This window comes from Trachurus japonicus, chromosome 23 (assembly GCF_045865225.1).
Source record: "Trachurus japonicus isolate A0001 chromosome 23, Traja_1.0".
Classification (NCBI taxonomy): domain Eukaryota; kingdom Metazoa; phylum Chordata; class Actinopteri; order Carangiformes; family Carangidae; genus Trachurus; species Trachurus japonicus.
Genome location: NC_140929.1, coordinates 23,027,788 through 23,052,330, shown reverse-complemented (window position 1 = coordinate 23,052,330; position 24,543 = coordinate 23,027,788). Strand labels below are relative to the sequence as shown.

General features: G+C 41.3%; 1 protein-coding gene and 1 non-coding gene across 2 annotated transcripts in view; both read right to left on the bottom strand.

Annotated features, from left to right (window-relative positions):
* Positions 1–21,100, bottom strand: part of mpped1 (metallophosphoesterase domain containing 1) — a 94,100-nt gene extending 73,000 nt beyond the window's left edge. The window contains exons 1-3 of the mRNA XM_085769423.1: positions 20,882–21,100; positions 9,375–9,808; positions 6,966–7,147 (exon numbers count right to left, since the gene is read on the bottom strand). Of these exons, the coding sequence (XP_085625549.1) occupies positions 6,966–7,147; positions 9,375–9,556 (364 nt within the window). The 5' untranslated portion in view covers positions 9,557–9,808; positions 20,882–21,100. The remainder of the gene's footprint in view (positions 1–6,965; positions 7,148–9,374; positions 9,809–20,881) is intronic.
* trnat-agu (transfer RNA threonine (anticodon AGU)) lies at positions 271–344 on the bottom strand. The gene has a single exon. It is a non-coding gene; the product is annotated as a tRNA-Thr (tRNA).
* Positions 21,101–24,543: the final 3,443 nt, after the last annotated feature.

Genomic DNA, 24,543 nt, shown 5'->3' with positions numbered 1-24,543 from the left:
AGAATCGAATCGAATCGTGAGATAGTAAAAGATTCCCATTTCTACTGAACAATGAGCTCCAAAAACTCAGGTCAACACTCATTCAGGTGCTCACAGTAAATAAAACTTTAAAGCAGGACTTTTATGATTAAACAGCACAATCTATAGATAGAAGATTAGATGTGCTTTTGTCTGTATGTAAATCATGGCACACCACAGCTAATGTACATACTGAGAGTGTATGTACACTTCTCCATATCTGTGGCTCAGACACAGTGGACACTGCTGAAAAGGCACTGCTGGGATTCGAACCCAGGATCTCCTGTTTACTAGACAGGCGCTTTAACCAACTAAGCCACAGCGCCACATCTGTGCTCAGAGCTCAGTTGGTATGTGACTCAATGTGTCAATGTGCTTGGCGCTGACTTTGTAGGTCTTATTTCTCTGTAAATTTAATAAGAAGCTATTTGTTTTCATAGAATGTGCATAAAACTATTTAGTTAGGACAAAATCTTTCCTCATGCGATCATCAACAGCTCTCCTCATTGACTTTCTTCCTGTAAGGCAGGGCACAGGGCTGCATTCTGAGCAATGTGCACATTGCGCAATACATGCGCTGTGCAATATGAGGAGTGTGAAGGGCACCGAGTCGGTACGAGGCAAGAGGGCAGCTGTAATCAGACACCGCACCCGTCGCTGTAATGATTGACAACAACCAACATGTGATCGATCACTGGTCAGAGGCTGTGGGTGAAAAGAGACATCACCAATCAGAAGCAATAAAGAGTGAAGAAAAGTTCAAATGAGACATTATTTAGCTCAGTTGGTAGAGTAGGCGCCCCATGTGCAGTGGCTATAGTCCTCGCTGCAGTATCGAATCCCGACTCAGGCGGCCCTTTGCTGCATGTCATACTCTCTCTCCCTCGCCTCCCATTTCCTGTCTCTCTACACTATTGGTTAAAGGCAAAAAGCTAAAAAAAAGTTCAAATACGAAGAGGCTCTCGCAAAACAGAAGTAAGCGGAATGTTTGTGTTAATATAAGTCTTAAATAGTTATATCTTCCGACAGCAATCACTTATATAGAGTGTTTGGTCTGAAACACGGGTCTGTCAGTCACTCTGCTCTGCTGTAAACCGAAGAGAAAACTTTCCTTGTATCCTACAACCTTTATCCAATGAGGAGAGAGAACGGCATAAAGGGGCGGTCCTCTCTGTGTGTGCAGCCAATGGATGCGTGTGAATGTGGTGACGTAGGGACGAGGGCGGGGACTGCTAACTCCATCGGCTGACAGGAAGTTGGCCAAAACCACCGGATCACTTACTTCTGCTTTAAAAATAAATAGATAAATGACCAGTTTGGCCATGCTGTAAGGTAATGAATGAAAACTTGTGGATGCCTGGAATAATATGTGGTTGTGTTCAACACTGAGCCAATAGTTATTATTCACTAAGGCCCCGTTCAGACCTGACATTAACATCTGTCTCAGGTGGTCGGCTCAGAAGTGATGAGATCTAATTTCAAGTGTGAACACACCCGAGACAGACTGAAGCTGCATTAGACCCCGTGTAGAGGTGGCCTCTGCCCTGGACCACGTGTCCACATTCTGTTATGTAATAAATGAAGTGATTGGACCAGCGACTCAACGCCACAGTTTCCTATTATTTCAAATGGATGAAACCTCATTTCACTGTAGAGGTGTGATTCACACACAGCTGCTACGTGCCCCATTCTTTCCATCACGCTCTCTCTCCACAGTCCAGTCTGTCAGACCGACTGTACTCATGTGTTTATTAGCTGACAGAGCAGGGAGGTGAGATCACATGTGGAGTGAACAGGGCAGTTTAATCCCCAACATCTCTTACTGATCCTATAATGGAACTGTAAACTACAACAGTGCAGCACAGGCTGGTAACTCTGTATCGATCCCCTACCTCCTGTATAATTGAGTTGGTCTTGTTATCACTCACTTTAGCTGCTGCAGCCACAGATCAGATCATGAACTTGAAACTTTCTGCCCAGAGTAAAACTTAAAAATGATTTTTTTAAAACTTGTTTACATCGGCCATCGAAAAACAGTCTATTTACAGTTAATTATGTTATTAAAAAGAGAAGCAGCAAATCCTCCACTTCGAGTTGTTGCTGTTTTTGCTTAATTATTTATTGATTGATTGTTTTCCCCGATTTTTCCCTGTTAAAAGGGTTTTCCATGGAGTTTTTCCTTAGTCGATGTGAGGGTCTAAGGGCAGAGGATGTTGTTATGATGCTATGTGCAGCCCTTTGAGACAAACTGTTTGTAAAAACAGGCTATACAAATAAAATTGCCTTGCCCCTTGCCTTGCCTTGCCAGAATGCATCAGCATCCATACAGGAAGTAAAAACTTGAACAGTTCAGCTACAGCTGTTTTAAAACAGAAAAGCCTCAAACTTTGAGTTCAAGGGACTAAAATCTGGCAAAAAATGATCCAAATTCACACATAAACACACAATCCTAAATCGGTGACTGACAGCTGGACCTGCACCGATCACCAAGACAACGGAGTGCAGAGGTTTGGCGTCGGTGAGCTGTGAGTTTACCCAGGTAAGGCAGCTTTCCTCTGGACCCTCTCCCTCCTCCTCCTCCTCCTCTCTCTGTCATCTCCTCACTTCCCTCCTCTCCCTGCACGAATTTCATCTCCCGCCTCTTCAGTCCTCTCCTCTTTTCCTCCCCTCTCCCCCCTTTTCTCCTGCAGCGTTCGCCATCCCTGACAAAGCCTTGAGCGGCAGCCAGCGGCCCCCGAGAGCTGCCTGACTTCCTGCTAAAAATAAGAGCTGAGAGGAGAATGGCTACAGAGCTGCCACCGCAACCAGAGAGAGGACTGAGATGGAGGAGAAAGAGAAAAAGGGGGGAAATACTGAACTGAAAAAAGAAAGGATGGTCAATAAAAATGAGTTTGAAGAACAACAGATGAAAGAGAGAGAGAGGGGGAATAGATAGAAAAAGGAATAAACAAAAGAAGATGAACAAAATATGAAAACAGAGGAGTGAGGAGGAAATATGAAAGAGCAGAAAGTTTGGGAGCAGATGGTGTTACCTGACCGACGCTCAGTTTGTACAGAGACTCAGAAGAAATGAATGCGCTAAACCTGATCTCTGTAAATTTGCTCTGCACACAAACAGCAGGAGTTACATTCATCTACAGAATGAGACGGTGTGTGTGTGTGTGAGAGAGAGCTGGAGACAGGGAGCAGGAGGGACTGAGAGAGAGAGAGAAAGAATAGGAATAGCCAGATTATAAATATTTATACGAGCAGACGAGAGGAAGAGAAAGAGATGGCAGAGTTGCAGGGAAGGAGAGAATAACGGCAGAGAGGAGAGGAGAGGAGAGACTTCAGAGGCAGCATCAGGCGTTTGGCTCGGTTTATCTTTTCTTTCCCGTCTCTCCCGTTGCCTCTCTCGCCGCTGGAGTGCAGGCTAGCGGATTTCCAGCCTGCGCTCCCTGCAGCTCACATGTGTGTGTGTGTGTCAGAGAGACAGAGAGAGTGAGGAGGGAAGGGACAACAAGTTATCCTCCTTATCTTCCCACTCTTCACTCCCCCTCCCTCGGAGAAAGAGATGAACACACACCAAAAAAAAGGCCCGTCGTCCGCCCCCGCTATAGCAAGGCGCCTGCCATTCCTGGGGAGTGTATTCGTGTGCTGGTGTTGACGACGACAACGATGGCGACAATGGCGATAACGGCCGCGATAATGGAGCTGCACGGCTTTGTGCAAGGTCACTTCATTAGGTTTTTTTCTAACAGATATCAGGTAGAGATGATAAGACCTAACACAGTGTGGAGATAAGATGCCTCCACTGGGGGGCTGCTGGAGCCAAATGTCAAAGAAGAGAAGTCAGAGCTCAGTCAAGCTTTGACACCTTCCCTTGTCACAAGGTAAAGGCTAACAGTCTCCTCTCTCAACCGCTCCTCCGCTCTTCCTCCTGCTCAAAGGAAGCTACAAAGGTTGTGTCACAGCTCGGACCATGACTGAGTGTTTCTCCTTCCCCTGGTTTCCCATCTGTCTCTTCCTTCCCTGTTTTTTATTCATCTTTTATTTTTTCATTCACCTGCTTAGTCATGCAATTATCCAATCAGCCAATCATGTGACAGCAGTGCATGGCCTTAAAATCCAGCAGATGCAGATCACTCAAATTACCATCCCAGACGGCACATTTTTTGCAAAATGCAAACAATCTGAGTACATCTGGTAAGTATTAGACAGTAATCAGTAACATATTGTAAGTGATTTGACATACCAATGACGAAATGTGGTCATCTGTGTAAGGAGCAGGGGCCAAAATGTGTCCTACCAATCAACAGACACACAGTCACAGACAACTTTGTTTGGATGGCCACAGTCAAACTGCCAAATCATGCAACCGCCATCTACGTTTACGGGACACATAAAGTTGTGCAATTCGGGGAAAAAAATCGTAAGTCCAGCCGCCTGGGATGGTAACTTTAATGTTCACATCAAAAATCAACCTAAACCTGGGCCGCCATACAGCTCCATATGCAGAGACCACAGTCCTTGCTGTAGTGGCCCTGGTTCAAATCCCCTGGTGGTCCTTTGCTGCATATGTCATTCCCCCACTCTCTCTGACTCCCCATTTCCTTTCTCTCTCTACTATCCTATCAATTAAAGACAAAAGCCCCCCCCCCACCCAAAAAAAAAAAAATCAATCAATCAATCAATCAATCAATCAATCAATCAATCAATCAATCAATCAATCAATCAATCAATCAATCAATCTCAACCTTTGGTATCCAATGAAGTTTTGCTGAAAAATATGATTTTTTCTGAATTTCCACACACAAGTCAAAAAAAACAAACAAACAAAAACATCTAGTGGGCAGCAGCTCTGTGGTCAGAGACACACTTTGCTGATGGGAGAGGACAGAGGAGAACACTGGACAGCTGAAGACTGGAGAGCTGCAGCCTTAGTAATTCTGGATTTCTACAGCTGCAGATGGTAAAGAATTTTCAGTCAATCAGTTTTTTAAATGCCACAGCCGGTGTTTTGTTGCTGACCATGTCTTTATGGACAAAGTTTACTATCTCTTCCAATGACGACTTCTATTATGATGATTTCATTGAGTTTGGTGAAGTTCAGTGAGAGCATGTTCACCCTGGTCATGGTTTTCCCCATTTAGCTTGAATGCATCACACACCACTTTTGGTTTTACCATATACAGAGTATAGCAACATAAATTGGACACGCTGAAGATTAAAGGTTAAGGCAGCAAGTGACTCCTATAATCTCTGTCATGTATCCACTGTTCTCTATTGAATTCAGTTTTAAAATATGTCTAAACAGGGGTTTGATCTTATAAAAATCAATATTGAATGTTCAAAACTGGATCATGAACTTTCATCATCTCTAAAAACAAAAAAAAACCAGTGAATCTTCCTACTCTCTCTCTTGCTTGCATACAGATCACTGCTGTGTTTGCCAAGAGCTCAACACAAACCAGACACACACCACACCACATCAGGTCTACAGAGCCATACTGTAGGTTGCATATGTCATCATGGTCTGTGTTTGACTGGACTGCCATTGTGTCTCAAAGCACAGCCAAGTTCCTATTTCTTTTTCGACTTTTCAACAGGCAGCCATTGATTTAAATTCATTCAGTTTGCAATGGAAATCCACTTGCAGAGAGTCCATCACAATGAACATTCAGTCAACACCATTTATTTGTCAAGGTTATCATTGTGCAGACATGCGGCTATCAGTGGAGAACATTTGAAAAACACCCCTTTATGATGTGTTCAAGGAACTCGGCAAATGGTTTGAGAATCGGCTGCCATTAAGTGCTGCATTCATGGGTCCTGTTGTCAGAAAACTGAATAGGACCGAATATCTCGTTGTTATGTGCGTTTAAAATGTTGCTATTCAGAAGTAAACTCAAATTTCAGACTTTCTCAGAGCATTCTTGAACTCGCCACAATGGAAGAAAAGATCATAATCCATCCAGGACATCAATTAAAATATATTAGTAGGGAGGTTAAGCCCAAAAAATAGGCCGTTGACTTCAAGTCATGATGCAAAGCTCCCCTTTGGCATGGAAGTACCTTAGGGTCATACAAATAAATCTATCCTAAGACACAAGTGAGATCACATTTTGTATCCGAAATAAACATGTTTTTAAAGGTTTTAGGTTTGCAGCTCCCACATAAAGCATATGATTAGGACTGACTTATTTCACCAGCGCAGTATAGCTGGCTAAGATCCTCTCTCAGAGTAATGCTGAGAAACTGGTAAGCTTCATTATTTTGGTAGATTTTTACTTTTGTGAATGCTTGTTAATGCTCATTTTATCAATCTCATGATGTTACAGTATCTTTATTTCTTATTTCAAATTAGCCATAATGGAATGTCTTGACTGGACTTTAGGCTTTCTATGTCAGTCTGCCCTACAGATTGAAAAACATTAGATCCCTGTTCATCATTCAAATTGAGAAACAATTCTGAAATATTGCAATCATGTCATAAATAAGATGTAGATAACATCCAGGAGCTGAAAACATTGTAGTTTATATGGACATTCTAAATGCTTTTAGCATGTGTTTTCTCAATTTAAAAAAGGCATTTTAAAAATGTGTTTATTTTGGATACAAAGTGTGATCTCACTTGTGTCTTAGGATAGATTTATTTGTATGACCCTAATGTACTTCCATGCCAAAGGGAACCTTTGCATCATGACTTGAAGTCAAAAGTCGCTTAACCTCCCTACTATATAGCCTACGTCACACTTTAGGAAAATGGGCCGCAGTAAATTTAAATCGATTTTTAGTTGGAGTTCACTTTAAACTTCAACTAAACCTTTTTTTTCTTTTTAATTTTCAGCTTTGCAACCAGAGCAAATAAATTTAGCCTGGCATTGACCCCAGCTCTATTCATAGACCATCACACAAGGACCCAGTTACACAAACCAAATCCAGACACAACTTTCAGAGATGCTGACCTAGCCAGTCGTTAAACTTCTTGACCTCGGAGGGCAGCCCCAGCTCGGTGAAGTCCCCGGCGTGGATGAACACGTCCCCGTACGGCATCTGGATGGCGTCGGTGCGGGAGTGGGTGTCTGAGATGCACACGAAGCGGGTGTAGCCCGGCGGCTTGGGCGTGTCGTGAGGCATCGGGTCCACCCTGGGAAGAAGAGTAAAAGAAGAGAGAAAGGAAGTTGAGGGACAGAGGAAGGGAAAAGGGGGTCACTGCGGCTTTTGGTGCACTTGAAACAATGCTGGAGAAAGGCACAGAGTGCTGCGTGCAAAGTCTCTGTGGTAAGAGGCTGACAATGAAAAAAGTTTGAATTAGTATCCAGCGGAGGAAAAAAAAAATCATCCCCACAGACTGAGACAGAGGAGGAAACAAGAGACATAGAGAGAAGCCAGAGTGAGAAGCCACAATAAAAGCACAGAGCTGAAAGAGACAGAAAGAGGAATGTGCAGATATAGAGAAAAGAATAAAGTGCAGATATAGAAAAAGAGCAGAGTCCTGTGGGATTTCCAGCAAGTGTGCAGATCCACAGGGTCTCCAGGGGGAAGAGAGGAGCTGGTGAATAACCGTGGCCCAGTTTAGCAAGCTCTCCTCCAGGTACGATAACACCCAGCCCTGCCTCCACCTCCTCCTCCTCCTCCTCCTCCTCTTCCTCCTCCGCATCCCACCACAAGAGAGAGGAAGAGATGAGGGGAAGTGGGAGAGCAGACAGACATGCATGTAGGACAGTCGGCAAAAAGTGTGAGTCACAAAAGTAATCAAATAAGAAGAGCGCTCATGGAAAATGTTGTCTGTGTGTGTGTGAGGGGAACTAAAGCTTTATGGAGCCCCGCAGAGGGATTCTCTTTCATAGCATCAGTATAACTGTGATAGCTTTCAAGTTCAAGCTAAACTTTTAGTTTTATCTCACCTTTGAGGGCCAGACATGAAGATAAATCCTATAAATAGAACATCTTAATTAGAACCAGTATATAAATTCTTGCTGAGAAAATAATAGTCTGGACAAGCATAAAAGCCCAGGAAGGCACCACAGTTAGATAATGGTTTAAGTTCTCATTAATGTAGAGAGCAGTGATTCCATCATTGCACCAGTGATTGTTCTCACCAGTCTGCTTTTCCTCTTTCAACAGAAATACTATTCACTTGTTAACAAATGGATTTCAATCACTTTTACTCAGCTGGTTTTGGTGGGACAGCAATAGGTTCTATCGAGGGGGTGTAACAACACATTGGCAGTAGATTGAGATTTTTTTTTTTTTTTAATAAGACTGGGTATAAACTGGTGCATACCTGGAGTGTGTACAGATGCTGAACTGCTTAAAGCTATACTCCTTGGTAGTCAACTGAGTTTTCTATCTGCTCTGAAGCTGCAGGGAAGAGGAGGAGTGCTTCCTATACACTGAGGCTTGACTCCGTTAAACTACTGGCTCTGACTGTTTCGTCACTCGTATCATTAAAGGAGGCAGGGGAATAATTAAACATAAGACACAGTGAACAACAGAGAAAAGAAAAGAGAGAAGAAGTCACTGGTAACTGCTAAAGAAACTAGCATATCTGAACAGTATGTAAAAGACAGAAACAAGAGAAGTGCAAATGAGATAATGTGCTGCATCACCTTGAAATAAAAGAAGAAGAAAAAGAACACATTTTGGTGGTTGTTCATGGGTAAAAAAAAAAAAAAAGTTACATTTTAATTCCTGCTTGTCTGAGTGTTAGCTAAAGAGAGTGTTTCGTCTGTCTCTTCTTGCTTCCTGTCTTTATGTTAACTTATACAAACCATGTCCTGTCATTACCATCACATTTAAAGGAGACATACTATCCCCCTTTTCCACAAATCAAAATAGTTCCCAGGTGTCTTAAAGACATGTCTGTGACATGCTTTGGTAAAAATACCACAAGGATCAAACATCACAGCTCTTTTCATCCTCTCAAAACAGCCCTGTTCAGAACAGCTGGTTTCAGTGTCTGTCCCTTTAAATGCAAATGAACCACTGCCCTGCCCCTTCTACCGGTCCCAGGTAGGGGTGGGGTTATGCTGCACATTACAGATGTTTTTTGTCAAATCTCACATTTTGGGGGGCGGAAGGCAGAACAAACACCCAAATATATGTTAAAGAGCCTTCAAAAAGTTATATTTCCATAATATGTCCCCTTTAATGCACCAACATGAGAATAATATATTCTTGGGATTCTCTTTTTTTCAAAACATAATTTAATTTGCTCTACATATTTCCTTTTAGGGATACTAATCACCCCTGGTCTGACTTCTGATATCTGATTATATCCAGGCAGTACAATTCATGTAAACTACAATGTGACATAAGTCTAAATGACATGCCTTTAATTAGTTTTCCAGCTGCTAATTTTGTCTACTCACATGTGGACGTGTGGTGGCTGGAAGCGTCCCTGGTTGATGTTGTAGAAGGTGAAGGCCTGAGTGGGGTTGGTGCTGTACTCGTCCACCTCCACCGTGGTCCTGCTGCCGCGCTGGCTGTGTGACTGAGCCTGTGACTGTTGCTGCCGCCTCGCTGCCATGATCTCTGACAGGGTGAAGGCCATGGCACTGGGAACCGGAGCAGAGCGGGCGGAGCGGTGCGGTGTCAAGTAGGGAAGTTTAAAAGCCGGTTGTTGTCTTTTACTCTGGGACTGCGGGTGGGTATTCGGAGCCTGAGGACGGGCTGCTGCGGCCGCTGCTACTGCTGCGAGGCGTTGTGACGGGCTCAGACCCTCACAGAGCTCATAGTCACAGCGAGCTGAGGTGAGAACATCACCTCCTCCTTCCTCGTCTTCTTCTTTACAGCTCCTCTGCACCTGAGAGACAGAACACAGCAGACAGAGGTGGTGTGATGGGGATAGAAATTCAGAATAATGCATAATAAATTCATTTGAAAAGATGAGTGCCAAGAGATGAGTTACCGGCAGCCTGTCTGCAGCAGGACCGGATATAATGACAAAAACTGAACCAAATCTAGGAGTTCTTGTGTTGACAAAATGTGATGTGTTCTTAAAGTGCTTCTTAGGACAGAGGTGTGGAATTATTTTTCCTGGGGAGGGGTCATACATGAAACCCAGATTGTTGCCTGGGGGCCACACAAATTTGTTACCCTGTACCTTAAAGGGATAGTTCACCCAAAATTGAAATTTCAATTTAGCAGTGCATGTCCATATAACGGTTGCAAATGGATACCAACTGTCTTTGTAACAAAAAGACACACCAAAAAACATCCAAATACCTCCATGCTGCTCGTATGTAATGTCTGTCTTGTACTGAAGCCCCGAAATGTGAAATTGTCCCGAAAAAAAATTAAATAAGTCTATATTTCAAGCTTGTTTTGTAGCGGAAGCTTCTCGAAGCTCCTCTTCCCGGTTCATCAAATTTGGACGAAATGGGAAGAGGACAGACCCTGGTTCGTCCAAATTTGACGAACCGGGAAGAGGAGCTTCCGCTACAAACAAGCTTGAAATATAGACTTATTTAATTTTTTTCGGGACAATTTTGCATTTCGGGGCTTCAATACAAGACGGACATTACATACGAGCAATGGAGGTATTTTGATGTTTTCTGGTGTGTCTTTTTGTTACGAAGACAGCTGGTATCCATTTGCAATATGGACATGCACTGCTACGCCGAGACCCCCTGTAACTCAGAGAAGCCACGGATAACTGGATGAACTATCCCTTTAATTTTACTACTAAGATTTAAAATATAAACCACACAGTGAATGCACTCATTCTTATTTTTCATTCCACAGCAATTAATTCAAAATGACTTCATATAGTTATTAAGAACGGTGGAGAATACTGTGAGCAGCCCACAACCTTATGGATGCTGTCATTGATAGGCTACCTCCTCTCCTGTCTGAACTTTGACTTGAACTATGTCAAATATAAAAGTAATTACATTACATTACTAAAAAAAAAAAAATCCAAACCAGTATACAACTGTACTAGACATAAATGTACTTCTGTTTTTAAATAAGAACATTAGTTTCTTTCAATGCCAAATCTCACACTGGTTATTATGAAGCACAAAGGTGATGTGTCAGTGTCAGAAACAAATAGTTTAGCAAAATATTCCCATTGTCCAGACACAGTGCATTCAGTGATACACTGATGCACCTGTTGACAGTCGTAGGCTACTGTTTTTTCACGTCCTTGCTTCACTGCATGAAGCTTTGTTAATAGTACTTCTTCTAATAGTGCTTCTTTTGTAGCTCATCTAACAGCACCAGCGTGCTCTTCACCTTCTGATCTTAAAATATCTGTATTTCTCCTACTTTTGTTCTAGTGACAGCTTTGTGTCGTTGTCTTTTAACAAAGCCACATGGCCGCTGCAAACTAAGAGCAAACAGAAACTCTACATCCAGTATCAACCACGCACTTTTTCAAGCATGAAAACATCCACTCACACAGCTGCTCTCAACGTGTAGCCTATGAACCCTCTGAACCTCTGCAGGTGACTCCGACCTCACACGTCACTCACGTCAATCACATATGACAGGAGGAAGCACACTCCCGCTATACGCAGGCGTTTCAAAATAAAAGCATATAAAGATAATTTCTTGCGATTAAAAAACAAGTCTAGTCAGTAAATTAGTCTGGTTTGTCAGGACAGAACAGCTTAAGGTCTGCCTTAAAGCCTTTGAAAGGTTCAGTGTGTAATAATTGACAAGTTCCGTCTAGTTTCAAATGCACTGTGTTGGCATTGGCAACACTGCAGGCTGTGAACGCCCCACAAGAGAAACAGTTAGTTAAGTTTAGTTCAATTTTGAAAGAGCACCTTCCAATAGGGAAACCCCAAGTCAGTCACATGGCATTCAGATGACCAATGGTGAAAATATGATCTCTCACTCCCTAAATCCGTCAGTCAGCAACATCAACACCTAACTGGATATTCAACTGACATTCACTCCGGATCTAGCGACTATGTGTAGCACTATGGCCCTGCACTGGTTTGAGGTCAATAGGTCACATGACTTGGAAGCTATTGAGCTAAAACGCTCATATTTACATTAAGAAATGTATTTAAAAAAAAAAAAAAAGTATGAAGAGTGTTAAAATGCAATAAAAAGAGGTGCGTCTCCCAGCATCTCGGATGGTTTGAGCTGGGCTGGATAAAACATTCATAGGCATGTGAAAACCAGCAGCCTATAGCCTTGAATATTGAGGCAGGGGGTATCGATGATGCATGCTGTTGCGGAGAGAATGAGCAGTGTTGTGTTCTAGTGGTTTTGGCAGTGAAGATGACTATGAGAGGCAAGAGAGGTTCTTCAGGGTTAGAATCAGCTTTTCAGATTCTGTTTCAACATCAGAAATTAAACCTGATGTTCTTTTTTTTAATCCTTATCAGTCTTTGGGTGTAATATAGAAAAAGTGAACACCATGAAGTAATGATCATGAAGTGTTACATTGGAATTAAAAGAGTCTGAACATGTAATGAACTTGAGCCACCCGCGAGGAACCCATAAAAAGCTCTGAATGAATCACCCATCTTTAAATATGTGATCATTTTAAGGAGCAAAAGGGAGACCCATGTCATTGCCCTGAGGTATATCTCTCTTAAGGCCATTTAACAGGAGATGAATTGATAGATTTCCAGACAGGCTGTTGGTGGTGGGAACCAGACAGTGCAGATGAAATTGTACACCTGCTACAAGTCATTTAATTGAGGATGGCTGCATTTAGCAGGGTTCATATGACGGATATATTGGCAGGCATAATAGCTACAGAGAAGTGTGGCATAAAATGAGGTGAAGTGAGACATGCATAATCATACATCTTTAATAGACTTAGCTAAACCAGCTCCCATACAGTGAGGCGCAGAGAGCATATAAGATGCTGTGTCTATACCAGCGAGGTCTGAATGAATGGAGAACATCGGGCTAAGTGCTGCTGCTCCAGTTAGAGAAATGAAAATTTCAAAATTCAAACCAAGACAATCAATCTGAGCCTGGAATATGAACTTCTCAGATGATGAAGTTGTGATTATGTAAGACGGCTCACAAATATGAAAAAAAAATATTGACAGTTGTTATGGATTGTGGCAAAACAGAGACAGAATGACCAATAACAATTAGGGATATGTCCATCAGGGAAGCAGAAGAAGAGTTAGCTGGCAGGCTCTTTAGGCCAGTGATCAATTGATTGTTGAAAAACCTGCTATGATGCAAGAAGATGATTTGTGAATGATTGAAAAATAGTGGGAAAAAAAATTCTAGGTTGGCATCATAAAAGACTTAGATGACAGTCATTGTGTCACTCACAAGAGACCAAAACCAACTTTCTCTATAGGTTTGGTGACCTGGATATTCAACATCAGCAGCAGCTGTCTAAAGTGATGCAGAGAAATTCTATACCCAAAAATAGGCCAAATGGGTTTTCTTTTCTTCAACAAATTTTTTTTTTTTTTTACATCTACAGGTTTGAATAATACATAGAGCTGGTGTCTTTTGCATCTGCAACATTCTTGAACTAGTAATAATATATAACCAAGGGGGAAGCATATACGAGCTAAAGATGATGGTACCAATGATTGAACCCTGTGGAACTCCATGTGAAATATGAGCCAACAATGAGACAAACTCATCAACAGTCAACCATAAAGACTTCAACAAGGTTGTCACACATTGTTAAGTCCTGTTCACAGGTGTGTAGCACAAAAAAGAACAAAGCAAGCAGGAGTTAACAGGCAAAACCTCCATGCAATGACAGTAAGATTTATCTTCAACTTCTTGCATTTAACCTACATCACACATACAGACATGTCCACCCTTCTCTAACTCCATTTGCATTCCCGAATGGCAGACAGATCTCTTTTTCAACACACTGGAAATGATATAAAAATGATTCGATGAAACCAAATAAATATTATTTCTCACATGTTTCTATGTAATTTGGTGGAATTCTCATGTCTCTAGGGATTAAGAAAGTTTAAATGTAACCATACTCTGTAACCATACTGCCATCTACTGATTGCGTCTAATTAAGCATTGTCTATTAGTTGATAATAAACTATTAGTGACTTGTGTCATTTTCATTTATTTATTGGTACTGTAGATTCTCCCATTCTGTCATGTGAATTCAGACGATGCACTCATGTGGCACTGGTGACACTTTAACTGTCACCAATAATACCCTGATATGAAAAGTTGCTTTATTCTGTAGCAAACTGTAAAACACACTGAGGCCTCCACCCTCACAGACAAAGGTATAACAATCATAACAGCTGCAACAACGTGGCACTTATCACACATCAATGAAACTATAAAGGTTGAGAACGGCAAAACCAGCAGGTGAAATAACTTTTACTTTCACAAAAGTTGATGCCCCTGTGGTTCTAAATAATTCTTACTTTTAAATAATGATAATGATAATAATAAGGAAGAGAAGAAAAAGAAGATCAGAATTATCAAAGTGATGAAATTCTGCAGTAAAGAATAAAAAGGCTTTATATACAAAACCCTGAGAATGAATCAACATTAAAACAAAATGGTGTCATAATAAATAAACCTCAAAGCAAATATATAGAGTGGGATTTTATAAGAGTGTGACAACATATGCTTTGTTTGTAATGCCCCCTGTTAATAGACAGTGAAACTTGGAATTGTACAGGCGAGTGCTGCATCCCCTCCAGCTAATGCAATACAAGCATCTGTTAGAAACCTAAATGGAAATCAGGTGTTGAGCACATTATTAGTCAGGCTGCAAACTGTACTTTACAGAGCTCCAATGATTTATTGTTTACAAATGTTCTTTAATTTAAGCTGCCAAGTCTTGTTTCGTGTCCCTGCTTCTATGTCCTGTATGTGCTTTTCATTTAAAAGAATTGATTAAAAAAATCTTTTCAGTGCCCCTTCCCTGGTGCGTGAGGCCTTCAAGTGTGTACGCCGCCCATTAAAGGCTCAGATTCAGCTCATTTTCAGAGGCTCTGTCGACTGCTGGGACAGAGCAGAACCTCTCAGAGGCGCTGGGATGGCGGGGGACTCCTGGAGAGCCAGGCGATAATTTGGGGGAACCGGCAAGCTTTTGGCAAAGTCTATAGCCTGGACCTCGGTGTGATGTCAGCACGCCATCTCCGCTCCTCATTCACTGCAGCCTTCACAGGCTGACAACACACCGACGTGACAGATACACACTTCACACTGCGGTTGCTTGTCACGGGCAAATCGCAGCATGCTCGGTGGATGTGTTTCAGGAGCGCATACAATAACGTGTGTGTGTCCTGTGTGTGTGCACGTGCTGCTGATGCGTATGCAGGCCTGTGTGTGCACGCATATTTTAAAATGCGTCTCTGTTGTTGTGACAGTGACGGTCTCTCTTCCTGGCCGTGCGAGACAGAGAAGTGCATTAGCAAATCCTGAGAGGAGAACACAATGAGCTCAGATGCAGTTTTGTAGATCAACTGGATTTGTAGTTGACAAACTCTAACAGCACCCTCAGTGGTTTCACTCTGACTTTGTCTTGAATAAAAGATTCTATTCAGTCAGAAAATTTCACCTGGAAATCAGTTGTGATTTAATAGATTTTCTTTTTTCAATTCCATTTCAATTCAACTGTCATTGTTTTTTATAGTTAAAAAAAACATGCCTTTGAAATCTGTGCATTTTGTTGTTTTTATCACCAATAACTCATAAAACCTGACAAAGCCGACTACTGGCATTTCATTCTGTGGAAGTAACAATCAAAAAGAAGCCTGCAAATGTTTCCTAAGAAATAAATAAGAAAGCACAAGTGAGGAGACACAAAAGCTATGGCAAGTGACTCATTTGCAACCAGCGATCTGAACCCACCCTCAGATGACACATGTCTTTGTCAGAAATCTGTGAAGCTCAGAGCTCCAAAACAATACTTAGTTTTGGAAAAGAAAGTGTTCAACCCATTTTTGTTTTTTGTGTAACAAAATATGGAGGATTGTTCACACCTTGTCTGTGGAGTGGAAGCAGCGTGTCAGCAGAACAGCTACAGCTCGCTATTAGTGTCTACAATGGAAGTGTTCAGGCACAGCACGACTGTGGGTTCAGACGTTTCGGCGGCACAATACACACACAGTCACCGTAGTTAACAAGCGTTCACACCGAAAATTAGGCCTGCGTTAAAAACAATTGCGAGGGGCTGCGGTGGTGGTGGTGGTGGTGGTGGTGGTGGGGCGGGGGGGGCTCAGTGAGACATGAAATACAATCCAGCATGTCCAGGATGAGTGAGAGGATCTATGAATTTAAAAGCTTGTCAGACCGTGAATCAACACACAACGGTGCAAAAATATTACAAGACAGGATTCAGCATCTCGGCACGTGTTTAGGCATCGGAGCATTCGCCAGGTGATGTCTCACTGCGTTGCACTGCGGCAAAAACTGAGCCTGCAAACACAACTGAAACTTTACATGTACCAGCAGCTTGTTGGAATGTAGAACCTATTTACCTCTAAAAAATAAAACCATGCGTACAAAGAATCTAGTATTCACAGCTTTGTGCGGCAATGGGCCACAACGGTTACATAAAAGTTAACGTGAACAACTTGGATGAGAGTTTGTCGAATAGTGTGCTTAGTTATCCTCATTGTGTGATTCATCACATCAAGACTACAGTACAGGGATCTTGTATTTCACCTATGCAGTTGTCTACACTGACTTAACTCACACTTTACTCACATGATCACAACTGGAAGTATTTTTAGTTACATGTGAAGAACACCTGTTGTCAGAACTCAGAACTCAGATCCTTTATGTAAGTAAAAGTGGTAAAAGGTATTGAGCGTGTAAGTAACAGCATCACATTCAAAATCCTATACCAGGGAAAGTAAATAAGTTTTATAATACAAAAATCTAGAAGTGCTCATTATGCAGAATGGACAATTTTGGAAAAATACGTACTGCATGACTGAATTATAAACATTTATAATCAATTCTGATTATATTATCATCACTTAGGTAGTTTAGGTAATTTTATTTACACTGCGTAGCTTAGTCTATAATTATACATCATGTATTTGTCGGCTCCTGTTTCCCATTGTCATTGAAGTAAACACCACCCCTCTATCTAATGTGTATGTGTTGAATCTATGGAGGCTGTAAGTTATGAACACTTTCTGTAGACCGATGTCATGGTCACATCTCTGAGGAGAGTAAGTTGAAGTTGGCGAGAAAAAACAAAACAATGATTAACCAGTCAAATGGAGCCACCATCACTGTCAAACTGTGATTGGTCCTCTGGCCTCACACCAACCAAACCTACTATCCCTGACACTGAAATTACAGGAGTTACTTTACATGTAAATGACACATACAGTAAATATGCAAAGTATTTGTGATTCACAGTAAATGAAGTTTGTTGGTTATATGTTTGATCATGTCGCTACGGTTACTTCATGATGTGAACATTAAACTTTAAACGTCTCATGGTTGAGCTTGTGAATGGGTGAGTGTTAATCATTGTCAGATCTGTACTGTGCATTAAGCAGCTGGTTATGCATTTAGGTGGAGGGTTGCATAACTCAAGATGTTTAGGGCAATGTGAATGAGTATGTGTGTGTGTGTGTGTGTGTGTGTGTGAGAGAGAGAGAGAGAGACAGAGAGAGGGAGAGAAAGAGTGTATAGATAAACCACAGTGCTGCATCTGTGTAATAAACTTTTGTATAAAATGAGAACAGCAGAGTTTCAGCCTCATCAGTAATTTTTCACACTACGCCACTGACAAAATGAAAAATATTCATGTCTACCTGCAAAAGTACAAAGTCTACACTACATGAATGAATGCACTTCTTTTACTTTCCACCACATGTAAATGTATAATGATCTCTACGTGCTGCCAAAAGCCACAGACTGACACTGAATACTGCACCTGAACATCACAGTGACCGGACGTGCCCATGCTCGGTGACCTCTGTGTCCTGGAAACAGCTCTGGTTTTAACTGTGAGTTAGGAGGAGACACAGTGAGGCAGAGCAGCAGAGCAGCAGAGCAGACGGCCACACGTCTTGCCGTGTGTTTGTTTTTAGCCAACACAGAGGGAAGGCTGCTCGCTGCCGCAGCTTCATGCTCCTCTTCTACAAACTAAACACTCGCTCTGCAGCTTTTACAGAAAACTATTTGTCTAAACCAGTGTTTTCCAACCTTGGGGTCGGGTCCCCACGTGGGGTCGCCTGGAATTCAAACGGGGTCGCCTGAAATGTCTAGTAATTGATTTAAAAATACTGATAATTAAAAAATGATTATTATTCTTTTTAAAATTATGATTAAAAACACCACACACAATCTTAAACACTGTATTCTATACGTTCACTTTCTCAAATATAAATCGAGTTCAAATTACAGTAAATGCAGCATATAAAAATATCTGAGCTGACGCATCTTGAGGAATTCAGGAATCAGGAATTTGTGATGTCAAAATGGGGTCAAAAAAGGTTGGGAACCACTGGTCTAAACAAACATCTTTTCAAGCCAGATGGTAACAACCCAGAGTAGAGTCAGGGTGATGGGAGTCCATGCAGTGACAGACAGGTAGCTGATTCACAAGTATACACACTGAATGTATGTAGGCGGCTGCCATATGAGCTACAAATATGCTGCTTCATTATTTCAATTCAACATATTTAACATGTTAGTTGTTTAGCAGGTGCAATGAGTGTAAATGTGAGACGCCTCTGTAATTAGTTTTTTTAATTATACGGGGTATATGAAAAATCTAAAGGTAGAGAAATGATTATGGAGATCTGCCAAGATGTCATTCTAAACCACAGAATGAAATATAAAAATGACACAAGTAATGTGGATTTATTCACAAGAGTTCTTGTTTACTACTAAAGACTGGAAGTAAATGAAAGTGAGAAGGAAAAATTAAGTGAGAAAAACGAATGAAGAACGAAAGAATGAAGTGAAACGATCAAGTTAAGTCTTTAACTGTTAAAGAGAACGAAGAGCTTTATCAGTCGGCCTTTTATCACAGTACTTATAGTTACCGTGGTCTTAATGTTTTATTTCATAGGTAATATTTGAATGATATATTGATGGAGAACTGGAGATGTCAGTAGTCATTGAACGCAGGCTGTGGAGCCACAGACAGACGCTGCTAACGAGACGAGGTGTTTGAGACCAGAACTCTAAATAAACCACGTTCACTGACTCATACGAGGAATTTACATTTTAATTCATCTAATTTTCCTTTTATGTTTTACTGCTGTGACTGTGCATTTCATTTTAGGTTTATTCTGTCTTTTGTGAGTCTTTATGAAGATTTTCACTTTTTTTAAAAAAAAATACGTGCTATAGATATGAGAATTACATTGATCCTCTGTATGCTTTAAAATATCGAAAAGAAATATCCCTTTACATCTGAGAGCTTCTTCCCTCTGACACACCATCAACGCCTCACCTACAGTAAGTCTCATAGAAGCTGCTTTTTAGAAAACCATTTTCCAGCATGAAGGTGATCAGAATAAATATATTACACTTCTTCAGCTCCATCTACATAACCAGATAGTTTTCAAATCACATTCATGAATAAAGCATGGATGAGGATTTATAGTATTAAGTACTGCAACAAACTGCGGCAGGAGCCCATTATTCATTATATCATAAATCTAAATATAAGGTTTGTTTGTGGAGGAAATGCTGTAGAGGAATTCTATTACTGACGCTGATAATTATCAAGAAAGATTATCTTCCATGCATTGTTTATTTTTCAACGTGCAAACACAAAATCTGCAGTCAATGGGGATAACACTGAGACTTTGTGGAGGTTCTGATCAGCATGGTGTCAGTGAATCACAGGGAATCCTCTGCAACCACAATGACATTGACATCCAACCTATGGGGCCCCGGAATTCAATGGTCCCCCTCAGGAGAAGAGAAGGGGAACAAAGCCCCCCCCACCCGGTATAGAGGCAGCAGTACACAGTGTGGTGTGATGTGGTATGTGTGTGTGTTGGCATACTGCAAAGCGGCTGATAAATGTAGAAACAGAGGAGAGGCTGGTCTGATTGATGCTCTCTCCTCTCGGGTAACATTCTCATATTTAACAAGCGGCCCTCACATTAGGCTGCGTGGAGATCTCCTCTCTCTCTCTTCCACATATGGACACACACAGAAGATTAAAGTGCATCTGAGTGTGGCGCTGAATTACACTATCTGTTTTATGCATATAGCCTGGAGATCTGAAGGAGTGTGTGTGTGTGTGTGCGCGCTATCTGCAGCAGCGTGGAGGGAGAACACAGAAAAAAGGAAAACATGGAAGAATACATAGAACATTTTTCCCTTTGTGTTGCATTTACTGTACTTTGACTACTAACTGCACTTTTAAAATCTGCTTTAATTCACCTAAAATCCCCTCTCACACAATGAGGAGGCTGGACTGTAGCCTGCAAACTTTAATTAAAATCAGAAATGGATTCCTTTCAGTTGAGTTATCAAAGTGCTAATGTGAATTATCAGCTCCGTGCACATTTTTTTTTGAAGAAGTTCCCCCTTCCTGCACTCTGAGGCACTCTGCATGCGCTCTCCTTCACTGAACTACATCCAAACTTTTCAGCCTTTTGGACCCACAGGCTGCAGCAGCTGGTCACCCCCGCCCCCCACTAACTCTGAGTTCCTGCAAAAACCTCTGCAGCCTGCACTGTACCGGAGACATCACGCTCTTAGCGTTATATATCAATGAATGTAAATGCATGCCATTAAACACTGCTGAGGCACCAGCAGAACGCGTTCAAATGAGGCTTCAGAGATGAGATTAAAACCCCGGGACTGTGTGTCGCTGTGCGGGGCGGGCTGCAGGGCAAAAACCTCTGCCCCGGTCTGGCATGCTTAAAAAAGAAAGAAAGAAAGAAAGAAGAAGGGAAAAAAAGCACAAATGCATAAAAAGCTTGTAAAAGAGGATGGAGGGGATCGAACCTACCGGCTCCGGTGGTCAGCTGCGGTGTAGCTGCGCGGTGATGGATGTGGAGGAGGAAGGTGTCTGCGCTGAGACTGAGACTGAGACGCGCTGGTCAGTTTGAATGAGCACCCCGTGGTGCCGGTGGAGAGACGTGGAGATCCCCGCTCTCTCTCTCTCTCTCTCTCTCTCTCTCTCTCTCTCTCTCTCTCTCTCTCTCTCTCTCTGTATCACTCTCTCTCTATCTCTCTCTTTCTTGCATGAGTCCTGCCCACAGTGTTTCCCGGTGAGGGAGGGATGAGGAGGAGGAAGAGAGGGATGGATCAGTCCCGGTCACACAGCGACAGAAATCACGGTGATGATGATGAGCTGAGCTGCCCACTGGACCACGGGGACCAGTTCACCCAACTCAACCCCGACACCTCCAAAACACATTAGACTCTTTTTTTTTCTTTCCTTTTTTTTTTAGCTTCAGTTCTCAGCCGTGATGTGATCCTGCTGACAAATAAACAGATATTTGGTGGAAGAATGGAGCAGAAGACCAGGGACATGATACAGATGACTAAACATTTTGGATCAGATCCAGATCATTCACTATGGATCTTCTACTTTTTTATATCAGACACTGACCTTACTGTAATGTACTATGGTCTGTGCTCTCACTCAGTCTCCAAACTGAATTACACTGATCAGCCGTAAATTTTAGCTGTTTATTTACTGTATTTTTCAAGGGAATATTCAGATCTTCCACTGAAGTAAAATAGACCAAACCTGAAGGGAGGGAATTCATTTTCCTTTTAAAGTTTTCCATTCAAATTTTCTGTAGCAGTAAAGTGGTACAGGTACCATGAGGTATAGAATTATTAATACACTGATCTATTCTGTTCTTACTAGATAGATAGATAGATAGATAGATAGATAGATAGATAGATAGATAGATAGATAGATAGATAGATAGATAGATAGATAGATAGATAGATAGATAGATAGATAGATAGATAGATAGATAGATAGATAGAGATGAAGTTTTATTAAAATACAGGAGAAACTATAACTTCTACACTATTGACTGTCATGCATTGATTCATCCTCCACACTCATGGACACAGGAAAACTTCACCTTGTGTGTGCAAAGATTTCGTGTGAGACTGAATGGACTTTGTCAACAACAAAACTCTTGAATCTCTTTATGTGTGTGTGTTTTGTTTGGCGCCGTGGAGAGAAGGATTGTGGGAACGTTCAGTCTGCTGCTGTGCTTGCGGGTCGGTCCATTAGTGATTGGTGATTGTTGTACACTGATTATCATGAAACAAAAAGATGAAAGGCTTTGAACAGTGGTTTGGTTGGAACTGATAATTATCTTCATCAATGAATCATTTTCTGTTCACTGTGATAGAGACAAATAAAGCAGGAACACTTTAAAACACTGCTTTAGAATCACTACTCCAATATTAACCCGTTTAATCCCACCGGCAACAATTGTTGCCAGTCATTTCTTCTAACTTCTGGAAGCTCTAAAACTGCTGTTTTAGCTTTGGGCATCTAATGCAAGTTTTAAAATGAAATTATATGCTGTTTACTCTAAATTGTATCAATTTCATGTAAATAGTGCAAAAGGTCACATGACCAGGCCTCTTTACTTCCTGCTTGCACCTCTTGGGGGAGATGTCTACCTCAAACGTGTACATGAGGAAGTAAATAAAATACTTTAATTAACAGATATAACTAACATTTTTTTTACATATATTCTTTAAAGGGTCTACTACTGATATGTAATGAGAATTATATGCCTGCATGCATATTTTGATCATAAGGAGAGTAGATGTAAGCACGGCAACAATTGTTGCCGCTAGCATAACACATAGTCACATAGCATTATGCGAGATGTCAAAGGTTTTAGCTGTTTATTCTATTAATCTTGTGTTTTTTTCTACACAGCTTAAAAATATCAGAGGTCTTGGATCTTCTAGACCTAAAAAGACCCCAAAGTGATGTGTGTTGTGTGTGTGTGTGTGTGTTGTGACATGGTTACCAGCCACATCCAATATACCAGATTTTGTGACGGTCCAACTGCAGTAGGCTATAAAAACTAAACCCGGACCCTGTTGATTTGTTCTGCTGATGTATCCTTCTCTGAGGGAGCTCACTGTTGAAATGCCAAATGCCTATTCAATGCAAACCAAAGGAAGGCACTTGATTGGAGCATGGATGAGTTGCTGACTTTTCATGGGATTCTGCTCACATATAGATTTTATTATTATTATTACTATTAGTAGTAGTAGTAGTAGAAGTAGTGGTAATAATAGTAGTATGGCAAGCATGGCAGCAGTCAGTTTATCAGGGGCAAACCAATCTGGTTTGAGTACAAGTTGTGGAGCCTTGTTTCACCCACAGTGTGCATGTTTTACATGGAGCCCTATTGTGGAGTCCACACACATCCGCCTAAAAGTAGCCTATAGGACAGGGCCCAGGTGTAGTCCTTGGTCAAGGTAAACAAGCAGAAGTTCCTCTAGGATGCACATTTGTACATGCCTTGTTAAAATATGTTTCACATGTTAGTGTCAGTTTTAATTTTTTATATGTGTAAATAGGTCAAATTATAGAATTTCTGAAAATTTAGACTATGCAGTTTCCCACCGGCAACAATTGTTGCCGAGTATAAAACCTAAATTTTCACTAACAAAACCAACATGAAATGAAAAAAAACATACATATTATGTGTTAGGGAGGTCCAAGGAGTGAAATGTATGCACTTATTTTGCAGGGAAAAATTTGGGATTAAACGGGTTAATTACAGCAATTGTTGCTGTTGATTAATCAACTAATCATTTCAGCTCTGTTATTACATTATCCCAGTCATATCTATGAAGTGACCTAATGTAAAATACTAATTAACTACAGTTATTTAATAATAATAATAAAAAAAATCTATATTTTCTACTACAAACAAACAAATCTACCAAGTGAGAGTCAGAAAATATGAATTTCTGTCTCAAACGAAGGTTCACAAATGGATTTTCAGCCGTGTATCATTTCAGAGCACGATTCTGCCTTTACTGGCTCGTTTCCCAAAATCCCTCATGATGGAGCGAGACTAGAACGAGGAGTGAAATTGTTTTACTCCAGTGGAAAAAATATGTATATATGCTTGATTTGAGGTAATGTAAAGGGTAACCATGGGTGGATGCTGAATAGGCACCTATAGGCACAGATATAAAAGTCAACCATCCTGCTCTAACTACTAAAGAACCAGCCCCCCCCCTCCCCCCCATCCCGCACACGTCTTCCATGCAGGTGAACTGGGAACTGGGATGTAGGAAACTGGTTTCAGATTCCCACTGATGCAGAATGAAACAAGTCCTGGTTTCTGAGCTCCACTATTGTGGGTCATCCAAGACCAGGTTACTGAATTTACTCCTTTTGTGATTCAAGTTTATTTTCTATTCATCATTAATCCCTTTGATCAGAATATCTGAGTGATATCCATCATCAGTGATCAGGATTCCTATCCTCCTGTTTGCAGGTATGCAAATCGAAGTGATCCATACATGGTGGTGAATCTTTATGAGCTCAGACCTGTTAAATCTTTGTATTTCTGCTGAAAGTAAAAAAAAGCTGGAAAAGAAAAAAAAAAGTGCTCCCAATCATTTATTGGCCGTGTAAGGGATAATCAGTCAAATTACGGC